Here is a 13,587-nt window from a genome sequence, read left to right on the forward strand (position 1 = left end):
TGTTCCAGGATCCACCTTCACCTTCTTATCACCCAAATTCAAGCCCCCCCCTTTTTATTTTCTAGATAAACCATAAGGTACAGTTTATGCAGCCCATACATTCCTGAGTGTGGGGCCATCCACTGGTGCATACCCAGCCTACCAGTGGCCTCAACCTTAAAGAAAACACTGATTCTCCCCTGCACAAAAGCAATCAGTTGTCCATACCTGGAAGTTGTTTGGTTGTTTTTGTTGTTTTGAGACAGGGTCTCACTGTATAGTCTTGGCTCCCCGGGAAGCCACTATATAGACCAAAGTAGGCTGGTTACCATCTCATGGAATTCTATCGGCCTCTGCAGGCATGTGCCACCATGCATGGCCTGAAAGGAGCTTTTAATGCTGGCATATCCCTAAGAGCTTACTTCCTTTTAAGTTTAAGGTAAATATACTAGGTATTTCATTACTTTTGAAAAATACTGAGAAAAGTAAAATTGTTTATTAGTGAGTATGTGGGAGAATGTGGGATGATTTTTATTTTTCTCACATATATATGTTTTGTTTTGTTTTTTGAGACAGGGTTTCTCTCTGTAGCTTTGGCTATCCTGGAACTTTCTCTGTAGACCAGGCTGGCCTCAAACTCAGAGATCCACCTGCCTTTGCCTCCCTCATATATTTTCTAAAAGTCTATAGTAAATGCATATTAGCTTTATAAAAAGAAAATAATAAGCCTTTAGAAATCTAGAAATTAAGTTTTATACCACATGCAGCTCTTTCTTTGTTGAAATCTGTCTGGTGTTACATGGATTTTTTTTTTTTTTTTTTCTACATCAAACCTAATGGACTTGGTGATGGTTTGTCTATGTCTTATGAGAAGTGAGAGTCACCCTTGGTGTAATCCATCTGTGAGGAGAAGTAGATGATCTCATTACTGTCACACTTGTAAGCTATCTGGAGTGTCACATCAGCAGTACAGCTTGTCACATTGTGTTCTTTTGTAAAGTGTTCATCCTGTGGCCTGCCCACTGAAGTGTAAACCTCCATGAGAGCCACAAGTTTAAGTGAAAGCTGCCATGTGTTTATCATAAAATAGTTATTTCTCTGATTATATATTTTTCTTAATAATATAGTCAAAACCTAAAACTACTTTCGGTAGAAAGCACACTTGTCATTCAGCTGAATCCCTACGCACATTACTGTAAGTTTAGTGGACACTTAATGCTTACGTTTTTATGAAAAGTGAGTCGTTAGTCATTTTTCCAGTTCACAAGAAGTTGTTATTGTTTATATGCTATAGCTCCTGTGTTGTTATGGATGAGAAATTATAAGCAATACATAGAATTACCATGTAAAAGGGCTTGTACTAACGTTTACTATTTTCACAGACCATTAACAATGCTTTTTTTCCCCCTGAGTCATAGTAGTTTTATGATCTTCAAACAGGGTTGCCGTAAGTCGTTGTGGATCGTAAGAGTTTCCTGGTTTTATGAAACCTACAACAGAAAATAGAAAGGTGTGTGCGAGGTGTGAGATGCAACTTTCAGCTGTGGCCTGGATCAGGATGGGGAGAATGCTTGTTGCTGCCTTACCTTTATACAGCTTCAGAGGAAATCAAGGACTTTTGCACTAGTGGATTTCTCTGGTGTTGAACCTTGTTGACAATTATATCATGGCCCAGTTATAAGCTAAATGGAGTTGGGTGCTGGGAAGAGCTACTAGGAAAGAGCGAACCAGATGCCAAATGTTGTTTGAATGGATAGATCAGAGAATAGTGTCTTCTGTTTCCATGCTGTTGAAGGTTCAAGGTGTAAGGTTTCACAGATACCTTTCCTTTGGGTGTAGCTCTGTATCTCCTGTTTGACTCTTGGTCACCTGCTTTATTTTACTTAGCACACTTGGATCATTTCATCCATTACTGCCTAGACATCTCTAGTGAACTCCAAATGTGCCAGATGATCATGGACATTGAAGTAGTGTTGACAGGGTTTCTCTGTAGCTTTGCGCCTTTCCTGGAACTCACTCTGTAGCCCAGTGTGGCCTCGAACTCACAGAGATCCACCTGGCTCTGCCTCCCGAGTGCTGGGATTAAAGATGTGTGCCACCACCGCCCGGCTCATTGCCTGTATTTTCAATCTTGGGTCTAGGATTTTCTTAAACTACCTAAATTAGAATCAAGGGATTTGTTCTCAGGTCTTAGACCCAGGTCCTGTCCATTCTAATTCTAAGGTGTTCTTACATCTTCCACATTTTACTGTTAGAGTTTTAGAAGAAATTACAGCATACCAAGGGCAAAAGATTGTTGTTAGGAGATGGGTGCGTGACTAACCCAGGCCATCTCATCCAGTGCACAGCAGTGATCAGATTCCCAGTGATTGACACTGTGTACCATTGCCAGTTCATTCATCTTTTACGGGGTTGGCTCATACAAGTGACTTGAATGACCATTATCTCTGGTATGTCACGGTCCCTAAAAACATCACTTGGAATAATAGTTCTTGATTTTGGCAATGAATTTGATTAAAGAAGTAAAAAAAAAAAATGAGTATTTTGAAGTGACGTTTCATCCAGGAGGGATGTGACTAGGTAATCTATACCTGAATCTTTCTCCCTTACATATTGCTGCATTGCCAAGATTCCTCTCTGCTCAGTTTTTGTGCAGTGGCCAGTGGCAGATTGTTGGAGGGTATAAAGGTCATTACTTAAATTTCACTCTTAAGCTCTTCTCACTAATTGGAACGTGATTTTCTTTCTGTAAAAGAGGAATTATAGCTCAACCTACCGGCAGTTCCCTGGGAATCTCTGTGTTGTTCAGTCTCACCAGGACCACACATAGCTAGTTCTTCTCTCCCTACCAGCCACTGCCACTCTGCTGACAACCTCCAGTCTTCACCACTTCCAAGCAAAGGACAGGGTTCATAGCACCATGGTGGGCAGAGAAGCATCTGGTCTACCTTAGACCTGTCCTCTCCTCAGCCTGGTGCTATAGCCTGTGAAATGCTTATAATTCTGAACGAAACTACTTGAAGACTTTTCTGCTTTTGTGGTAATTTGAAGTTCTTTCTGCATAATATCTACCCCAATTCTTGCCAAAATGCTGTTTTTCATTTGTGAGCCTGTGGCCAAATGTTGGTAGTATTTAAAAATAACGGCTATTCTGTTTTTATTTCTAATATTCAATGTATAGCCCATGACTTGGTAAATATTAATGTCACATGTTAAAAATCGACCACATTAACTTGAACTTTTTACTTTTTCCTAAATTTTATAGTAGAGAGAGTACAATACAGTTGGCATTCTCGGACTTTGCTTAATGACCTTATAAATGAATAAAAATGACTATTCAAAAGCAATTTGATAGTTTGTACCAAAATAAACACATAAACACACCTTGCTTTTTTCATTAATTTCCCCTCTAGGAGTTTATTTTAAATAAAGTATTATGGAAAAGAGGCAGCATACCAAAACATTCCTATATTACAGTCGCCATTTGGTCAGCAGACAATGGTTATACATCAAGTGTCAGCCAAGTGGCATCTTATGTCACATGAGAAAGAACAGCTCTAAAAGTTGTAGCAACATTAGGAAATTGGTACAGCAGAAACAGCCAGGCAGCATCTGCCAATACCACGAACTCAGTGACTGTTTTCTAGATGTGTCCAGAAGAAATAATCGAGGACATACAATACCATACTAACAGTGAAATGTTCAAATTGTGGCCTAAAATTTTACTGATGTGTTTCAGGGAGGGAGGGGGGGTGACATTTCTTTCTAAAGTTTTACATAGATACATACTTAGAACCTAAGTGGCAAGAATAAACAAATTAATCCACTATCATTTTTCCCCCAAAGAGCTTTGAAGGTACAATCGTGTGGGAAAGCCAAGATCTCCATGGCCTCGTGTCCAGAAACCTACACAGAGTGACAGTGAATGATGGAGGGGGTGTTCTCAGAGTCATTACAGTAAGCTGCCCTTTATTTGTTTGGGTTGGTTAGACATGAACTATCTTATGTACATAAAAAGTTTAGAATTATTTTTATCTCAGGCAGTGCCAAACAGTGGTTTTGAACATACACAGTAGAAAGTGTTTCTGAGTCACTTCACCATAGTGAAGATAAACAGCTTGAGTTGCATGTTCCTATAACTCCAATATTAATGAATAATGTGGTTTTGCCTTAAGATTGGTACATTTTAAAGTATGATATTTTCTTGACAGTTTTTTAGTGAGCATTTTTTAGAAACATTTGTTCATAGCTGAGTAGAGTAGTTTATACCTGTGTTCTCAGTACTCAGGAGACTGAAGCAGCAGGATTGCCCAGAACTTGAGACCAGCTAGCTACAGAGTAAGAAAGGAAGAAAAGAAATGCTTCTTCCATAGTTGGCTATGTTACCTTGATAGCAAAATGTTACTTAAAACACTGTCTGCCAAAATATTGAGCTGAGCACAATGTCCTATGCTTGGGGTCCCAGCTCCTTGTCACACTAAGGCTGGAAGATTACTTTAGCCCAGAGTTCAGGGCCAGCCTGGGCAACATAGATAGAATCATGCTGTCTTTAAAAAGAGAGAGAGTGAGAGAGTGCTTGTTTTTGTTTTATTTCAAAGCAATTCATTGAGTCAGATTTTCTCATTGAGTCAGATTTTCCTCAGATTTAAAACAAATCCAAGTTAGGTAATTTTCTCAGACATAGCATAGTAAAGGTAAAGACAGACTTAATAAGCAAGAGGCCTGCTCTGGTGGTGTTGCAAACAACTTCCCAATCCCCCTTGGTACTTGGTCTAATGAATAGGAAGACACTTGGCATTTACATGCAGAAGTTCAATAATCTCTTGAATATTAGCCCTACTCACATGAAATAATTCCTGGTTTTGAAATGAGTGTCATGTGATTTATTACTTATTCAGAAAGCATTTCTTGTACACCCACTGAAAAGCAGGTACAGGGGGCTGAAGAGATGGCTCAGAGGTTAAGAGCACTGGCTGCTCTTCCAAAGGTCCTGAGTTCAATTCCTAACAACCACATGGTGGCTCACAACCATCTACAATAAGATCTGGTGCCCTCTTCTGGCTTGCAGGGAATGTATGCAGACAGAACATTGTATACATAATAAATTAAATAGAGTTTAAAAAAACAAAAGAAAAAGAAAGGCAGGCACAGTTACTTCATCACATCCCAGTCAGGAAGAAAGTAAGTCAGGGACTGTCAGGGTGCCTCAAGGTCGAGGTGTGGGATGCCAAGCCTGATGGCCTCAATTCAGTGGGTACACATGTCTACATACATTCCCACAAAGAAAGAAATGTAATTTTACAATGTCTAAAAGAAAAGAAAACATTAAACAAATGGACTCAAAGACACATGTATTTACCCTCAGCCTTGTAGGCCTGTGTACAGTATTTTATCCATTGTTTACTTAAGATAGAGAATTTTATGGAAGGAATCATATTTTTTTTTTTATTTTTAGGACAAGTGCCTTTAATATCATGCCACCTTATATTTGTAAAACTTAAAAATATCTAGGATACACCAAAATTTCATAGTCTTTGATTTGTTATACTAAGGAAATGTTTCCTTCTGAGTGGAAGATTTAGTTTAAATATAAAGATAAATGATCTGCTCTGGAGGGAAACTAGCTGTGGATGGGGAGAGACAGTGTTAGCGGTCAACCGACTGAAGAAGAAACAGGGTGTAGCAGAAGCCCCTTAGTGGGAGAGATTTCCCCAAGTCTGCTCCCTGTCAGTAAGTGATGATTTCAGGAAAATTTACAGCTCGGTTGTGACCTTTGAGAAACGTTAATAGCAAGGAATCCTAGTTAGCTTTAACTGTCAGTTGGTGCAGCCTGGAGTTATCTGCAAAAGGGTGTGGCCTGTGGCCTCTGGGCCTGTCTGGGGGACTATCTTGATTGCTAATTGATAGAGAGGGCCCATTCCACTGTGGTGACACTGCTCTCTGGACAGGTGGTCTTGTGCTAAGCATGGGCTGAGTGACCCATCCAGCAGCATTCCTCTCTGATGTCTGCTGGATTCCCTGACTGTGACCCAGTTTCCTGGTGAGAGGGAATGCTGCATGGAATAGTTAGCAGACGGCCTCTAAGTGCACGCTTCAGTTCCTGCCCTGACTTCCCGCAATGATGGATGTGACCTGGAAGTATAAGCCAATAAACACTTTCCTCATGGAAGTTGCTTTTGGTCTGAGTGTTTATCACAACATCAGAAATCAAACAAGAACACAATGAGTATTAGAATATTGTTAAGTTCTAAACAAGTCAAAACAAGTTAGAACATACTACAGTTTTTTTTGTTCTGTTTTGTTTTTTAAGTATACCACAATTATGGAACCAGAGTTGAACTCTAAAACATTCAACTACAAACTGTATTTTAAATATTAATGTTATCCACAGTGACCTCAGAATACTTTTTAGTGGCCTTAAAATGGTGCTGTGTAGAGTCTTTTCTACTGAGATCTGCTTAAAGAAACTCGCCGCATAGTATCCCATCTGACAAGAGAAGTCCCTATAAGAAATGCTGTGAAGGGACTGATGGCTGCTTTTGACAGTTAGCTTCAGCCCTAGCAGCTAGGGGAGAGCTATGGAAGGCAGACATGTTGGAGCACAGCATACTGATGAAAAGTACCTCTAGTCTAAGAGGCAGGACTGTTGTTGGCTGGTGACAGTGAAGTTCTAGGTCTTCAACAGCAGTAGGAAGTTGGTCTACATCTGATTTGTTGGGAACAGATGATGATGTTTGTTTGTCTGGTTTTTGATCCAGGGTTTCTGTGTGTAGCCCTGGCTATCCTGGAACTCCTGTAGACCAGGCTGGCCTCAAACTCAGATCCACTTGCCTCTGCCTCCCGAGTGGTGGAATTAAAGGCATGCACCACCTCACCAAGTTGGGAATGGATAATGACTTAAAGAAGCTTTTTTCTGCATGGCCCTTGAATTCTCAAGTGCACTAAGATCTTGTCAAATTCATAAGACTTTTTGTGAAAAAAGTGATAATTCTTTAATGTTTTTAAAGTGATAGAGTTAGATATAAACTAAGTTGAGTTTTGTACTATTGTGGTTGTGAGTATAAGATCATTTATTTATCTCTAAGTTGGAATTTTGAGCACCGGGCCAGAGTCATCCTAATGCTTTATATCCATGGCATAAGGGCTGGAAAGGTAGCTTAGTGGTTAAGAGTGCTGGCTTCTTATCTTCATTATTTTTCTGTTGCCATGATAAGGTAAGACGAAGGCATCTTATAAAAGAAAGTATTTAATTTTGGGCTCATGGTTCCAAGTGGTCCGAGTCCATGACCACCATGGTGTGGAGCCTGGTGGCACACAGGCATGCTAGCTTGGTACTGAAACAGTAGTTGAGAGCTTGCAACTTGATCCATAAGCTTGAGGCAGAGAGCTAACTGGAAATGGCTTTTTGAAACCTCAATGCCCACCCTAGTAACGCGTCTCCTCCAATGAGACCATACCTCCTAACCCTTTCCAAAGAGTCCCACCAACTGGGAACGGGATATTCAAATATATGAGCCTATGGGCGAGTGCATTCTTACTCAGTCCACTGCACCACTCTTCCAGAGGCCCTATGCTGGGTTCCTAGTGCCCACAGAGTGGCTCCAGCCTCATGGTCTGATGCTCTCCTCTGACCTGTGGCACTACACTACACATGCATACAAAATATCTATTGCACATCAAGTAAAAATAAAGAAATAAAGCAGGCCAGGTGGTTGTGGTGCATGCCTTTAATCCCAGCACTCAGGAAGCAGAGACAGGCATATTTCTGTGAGTTCAAGGACAGCCAAGGCTACACAAAGAAACTCTTGTCTTGAAAAACAAAAACAAAAACAATAAAAAGAAAGTAAAAGGAATGCATGGCATCAGTATCTGATGTAGGGCAGGCACCTTGGGCATCGGCTGGTCCAGCTCTGCACTGTAACACATTCACTGCTAGTCATGAAAATGCCTGAGCACTTCTGTTCCCATTCTTTTCAGGCTGGAGAAGGGGCCTTGCCTCATGAATTCATGGAAGGCGTGGAGGGAGTTGCAGGCGGCTTTATCTACACTGTTCAGGGTAAGTTAGCTAGTGTAAAAGCAAACTCAGTGTAGCTAACCTTGTTTTATAATATGCTGCAAAAGGTCATCTTCTCAAGTTGAAAGTTCCCTATTGAGCAGGTACAAAGTTGTATGCCTGAAATACTGATTTAGGAGACTAGGAAAATTATGACTTCAAAACCATCCTGGGTTATGTGGCAACACCATGTCTCTAAAACAAAGCCAAAAAGCTCACTTTTTAAGGTATTGTATTTTATTATGCAAGAAAAGCATAGTTGGGCTCTTTCTGTGAGTTCCAATTTTGTTGTTTCCCAGCATAGCCAACAGTGCTGCAGAGAACATTGTGGTGCCCAAGCAAGATAATCTCTCTAGTGTTGTATCACAAGTTTGCTTCACTGAGCTGTAACTCGGCCCCAACTGAAGATTCTAATGAACATGTGCTCCACTGCGTCCTTGGGGAAGGAATTCTGTAACACTGTCAAGTTCTGGGTCCTGAGCATGCAGTAGTGTTTTTCTCCAGCAGTCAGCATTTCCTTTTCAGAGGGAGATGCACTGTTACGAAGCCTCCATTCGCGGCCCCAGAGACTCTCAGACCACATGCGGAATTTGCGAGTGGAAGACGCCTTACTGCAGGAGGAGAGCAGCGTCTATGATGACATTGTCTTCGTGGATGTTGTGGATACTTACCGGAATGTTCCTGCAAAATTACTGGACTTCTATAGATGGTAGGTTGTGTGGATATTGGGTAGCGAAAATTTGCTCTGTTGTTATTTTGATGTAGAAACATCAAACCACTGAAATTTCAAAATTCAAAAGACCCATGCTCTGGGATGTGACATCACTGATCCTTTAAAAACAGTTTCTTTTTAATTTTGAGGTTTTTAAAAAATGACTCGTGTATGTGTCTCTGTGTCTGCTTTGTGTGTGTGGTTGCCTTTGTAGGCCAGAAGAAGGCGTCAAATCTCTGGAATTGGGGCTACTAGCAGTTTGAGCTGCCCTACATGGGTACCAGGAACCAAATGGGTCCTACATGGGTCCTCTGGAAGAGCAGTACTTAGTCCTGATTCCTGAGCCAACTCTTCAGCACCTCCTGGCTCCTTTTAAAGACATCTTCTAATGTGTTGTTGCTTTCTTATTTGGATGAACAGATCCACAGTGTGAATGGCATTAAGTGGTCAAAAACAACAAACAAAAATTAAGTCCCTTAGAGTCATTCCTACACACTTTGGGTGTCTCAGCCTAGCATTGGATGAAATCAGTGAGACTGGAAATGGTCCTTTTAGTTTTGTTTTTACCTCTCCTCTCCATTTCTCTAATTATATTCACACTAGGTTACTAATCTGAATTCTGCTCAACTAAATATCCACCTTTAAATATCCAGTCTCTCTACTCTGTCAACTTCCAAACTCCTTGCATTGGGATAGATGATGCAGTGGTGCAGGAGTTTTGTCCCAGCTACACAAAGGCTGAGACAGAGGCCCTTTGAAGCCTAGAAGTTTAAGGCTAGCTTTTCATGGCATGGTAGATTCTGAAAGCCAACAGATACTTGTCTGGTGTACAAACTTTTATAGCTGCTCAGTGAAATTAACTCTCCTGACTTCCTAGAACCCCCAGTGATTCTTAACTCTTGGTTGCACTCTCCATTTGTGACAGTATGTTAGCATCTTTAACATGCATAGCTGGTAGTTACTTGGGGCTGTGCTGACTTGCTGAGGTGAACCTTGCTCTCATATGACTGAGGTACTAACTCCCTGGAGTTGCCTGTCTGTCTCACCGCTGCCTAACCTGGGATTTCACAACTTTTCCTTATCCTTTGAAGCCTTATCAAGGGCTTATTTCTTGGAAAGGCCTACCAGATCTCTTTCTTCACGTCCCTTCTCAGGTGGGAAGTTCACAAGGGCACTGTGGATATGTTTTTTTGGAGTCATGATCTATAGATGGTCCAGTTAGTTTGTGGAAGGTAACATTTCCTAACTGGGATTAATTATTGTTATTTTGGAGTCGTGTGGATGGAAGGCAGACAAGTCTGGAATACCAGGACTGCATTTAGACAGCAATATTTAAGGAGCCTGTCATAGTTGGGCTGTGGTGGTTCACCTTTAATCCCAGCACTTGGGAGGCAAAGGCAGGCAAAGCTCTTGAGTTTGAGACCAGCCTGGTCTATTTATCAAGTTCTAGGGCTATACAGAGAAACCCTGCTCAAAAAGGAAAAAAATAAAACAAAACAAAGAGCCTGTCACTTAGAGTTCCAAGTATAGATAAGGCACCATGAGGAGTTCCATGAAGGGGAAGTCAAGACTTAGATGGGGTAGGGCACTAGGATTTCTAACAGAGATCCTTTTGTTTTCCATCTCCTGTTCCTTACATGCCTCCCCCATTGTTTTCTGCTTCCCTCCTCCCTTCCCCTGTAGTGCTGTTGCCAACCTCATCAAGGCTGTTTTCAGACCTGCCTCCTCCTAGCCCACATAACCCTCTACCTTCTCTTTTTCAGCATGCTTTGCTTTGTGTGGAGGGAGGGAACATTGGGGATGGAAGGGAGGACAGTGTTCTAATAGGAGAATATCAGTTGTACCCTCCATATTTTAAGTTGATGCTTAATTATTTGGCCTTATTTACAGAGAATCACCAGTGACCTAAATGTCTTTATAACAGAAGTTTATTTCTGGGCTGGAGAGATGGCTCAGCGGTTAAGAGCTGTTCTTCCAGAGGCCCTGAGTTCAATTCCCAGCACCCACATGGTGGCTCACAATCATCGGTAATGAGATCTGGTGCCCTCTTCTGGCCTGCATGCATACATGCAGACAGAACACTGTATACATAATAAATAAATAAATCTTTTAAAAAAAACAAAAGTTTATTTCTGATTGGCAAATACTGTATGTCTTTTATACTGTTGAAAATAAAAGGCTGAGTTTGGTGGTACACACCTTTAAGCCCATCACTTCAGAGGCAGAGGCAAGTGGATTTTGTGAGTTTGAGGCCAGCTTGAACTACATATAAGTTCTAGCTAGTCCCTTGACAAGTCTGTACTTAAAAACAGATGTGCCAAGATTGACAGTGAGGTAGGGAACTGGTTTTGCCCTATTTGAGGCCATGAAGTTTGGTGTCTAGAGAAATGAAGTAAGTCACCCTCCTGTTCTTCCAGAGGTTGTTTATAATAACTTAATGCTGGAAATTGGTTCCAAAGAAAAATATGTTTGCATGTTATAGGTCGTTTTAACCCATAATATAGTTATTTTAAAAAAAAAAAATTCTGAGACAATCTCACTCAGTATCTCTTGGCTGGCATAGAACTCACAGAGCTCCACCTTTCTCTGCTTCCCACCATACCTGACCTGTTTCATAACACACCTTGTTCCGTGGTGTTCTAGATGAGAGCTTCAGGTCTGATACCATGATCCTGGTCTTTATAACTAGGCACACATGGGGCAAGGTACAGGTGAGGTAGGTCTGGCAGCAGACATGGAAAATGACTGGGAAGCACTTGTTAGAATGGAAATTCTACTTCAGTCAGACTTGCTTCTCATTCTTCTCTGTTATACCAGTTGGGCAGGTGAGGACCAGCCACAGTTGATGGTCACAGTGATAGTGTTCTGTGTGCAGGATAAGACACTGAAGGTGCACAGCTGTATAGGCAGTGTGTATCCTTCCATGGTTGTGCTTACTTGCATATCTCCTTTTCTGTCAACAGGACTGTGGAAACCACCAGCTTCAGTTTGCTGCTGAAGACAGATGATGACTGTTACATAGACTTAGAAGCTGTGTTTAATAGAATTGCTCAGAAGAATCTAGATGGGCCTAATTTTTGGTGGGGAAAGTAAGTGAAACATGGACAGCCATTGACTTGCAGTGTACCTAAGTGTAATTAATTTAGAATGAAGTGTCAAAGTTATTTTTCCACAAGAAAAATGCTATGAAATTTCTTATTAGTTAAACTGTTTTAGTTTGCTGTCATTATAATCAGAGGTAATTTTTTTTTTTTGTAATTTTTTATTCTATTGAAAAATCTCAGGCTTTTTAGCCAAGAGTCAAAGATGTGGTTTTAGAAGTGCATGGTCCTCTGAAGCTGTTGTATGTTTTTTGTCAGAATCATGTATGACACCTCTCCATAGCCATTGTCTTCAGGAATCACTGCAGGATTAGTGATTTGGTGGGTTTGGTTTCCTTTGAATATATACTGAAACACGGACAGGGTAGGCTTCTATTTAGTTAGGTAAGCTCTCAGTTTCTTAATAAATCTTCATAAAGTACCATTCGGTAAATAATTCCTTTCCTTAGGTGCAAGAATTTTTCCCTGCTCTACAAGCCAGTCCCTTTGTAGTGATCAAAGGAATCCAGTAGAAGGATGTGGTCAGCCATCACCTTTGTAACTTCTCAGTTTCAGGTTGAATTGGGCAGTGGACAGAACTGGAAAGTGGCAGGAGCTGGAATACCCCAGCCCAGCCTACCCTGCCTTTGCATGTGGGTCAGGGTATGTGATCTCCAAGGATATCGTTGACTGGCTGGCAGGCAACTCCGGAAGGTTAAAGACCTATCAGGTAACAGGATCACTCATCCAGTCCAATGTCCTGAGATGGCCCTGAAGCAGAGCCAGCTTACTATGATTGTGCTTTCTCTGTAGGAGTCATTCCCTAAAGGTCAGGGATATATTCCTGCCACCTGTCAAGACTTTAGCCATGATGTCTATTCCTGTATCTTACTTGAGCCTGTTTACACTATTCTTAGTCTTCATTTGCAAAGTATATTCTCTGAAGGAATGTAAACACTTCTGTTATAAGGAAGAAGCTAAAGAAATGCTTTCTTCCCCCTGACCTGGTTATAGTGTTGGGGAGCAAGTGTGCCCAGCTATTAGATCCACAGCACACTTCAGACTTGTTAGTTCGATGTGTGCTTCCTGTTTCCCATCTCTAGCTTGCTCTTGTACATCTGGATTGGCTTAATCTACATATGGCCTTGTCTTTACAAACACTTAAAAAGTTTGCATTTGATCACGAGTAGGGTGAAGATGTCAGCATGGGCATTTGGATGGCAGCCATAGGCCCTAAAAGACACCAGGTAAGCAAGTATGGGGTTGCTGGCTTCAGGGCTCTTGGAGGTGTGCAGGTGAACTTACATATTGTACATCCAACCCTAGGCATAAGAAATGAAAGCCTCTGGCATCCCAGCTGTGCTTTTAAGCTCCAACACTGTACCTTATTATTCCTCAGAACAGTTGTCTAAGTTTAAACCAAAAGGAAATGCTATGAATGAGAGTACCTTACAAAAAAGATTTAGGTCTTTAGATTTGACCAGAAATTCCTTATAGTTTTACAGTTTAGAATCTACTGAGTTGAGTTTCTGGCCCATGACAGTAAGACCTCAACTCCTGACAGACTTTTTCTAGTATTTTATTTGTAAGGAGCCAGGCAGGGAAATGTGTATGTAAAGACCAAAATTGAAAGTGGGAAACTTGGGGGCAGGAGGAACAGGCTTCTGCCTTATTTGTTGTATTGACTTCTGGATTCTTGCACCTTCTACTCTGGCTGTAGAAGGTACAGAGAACAGGACATGCAATGCTTGCCATTCAGAGCC

General features: G+C 41.2%; 1 protein-coding gene across 2 annotated transcripts in view; it reads left to right on the top strand.

Moving 5' to 3' along the window:
* B3galnt2 (beta-1,3-N-acetylgalactosaminyltransferase 2) overlaps positions 1 to 13,587 on the top strand; it is a 39,428-nt gene that overhangs the window by 22,599 nt on the left and 3,242 nt on the right. Inside the window, exons 6-11 of one of the 2 annotated variants that reach the window (XM_076572936.1) lie at positions 3,826 to 3,936; positions 7,957 to 8,035; positions 8,558 to 8,741; positions 11,708 to 11,833; positions 12,395 to 12,554; positions 13,015 to 13,071. In XM_076572936.1, the coding sequence (XP_076429051.1) occupies positions 3,826 to 3,936; positions 7,957 to 8,035; positions 8,558 to 8,741; positions 11,708 to 11,833; positions 12,395 to 12,554; positions 13,015 to 13,071 (717 nt within the window). The remainder of the gene's footprint in view (positions 1 to 3,825; positions 3,937 to 7,956; positions 8,036 to 8,557; positions 8,742 to 11,707; positions 11,834 to 12,394; positions 12,555 to 13,014; positions 13,072 to 13,587) is intronic. The other variant, XM_076572937.1, reaches the window with a different exon arrangement.

The sequence above is a fragment of the Peromyscus maniculatus genome, chromosome 5 (assembly GCF_049852395.1).
Source record: "Peromyscus maniculatus bairdii isolate BWxNUB_F1_BW_parent chromosome 5, HU_Pman_BW_mat_3.1, whole genome shotgun sequence".
Classification (NCBI taxonomy): domain Eukaryota; kingdom Metazoa; phylum Chordata; class Mammalia; order Rodentia; family Cricetidae; genus Peromyscus; species Peromyscus maniculatus.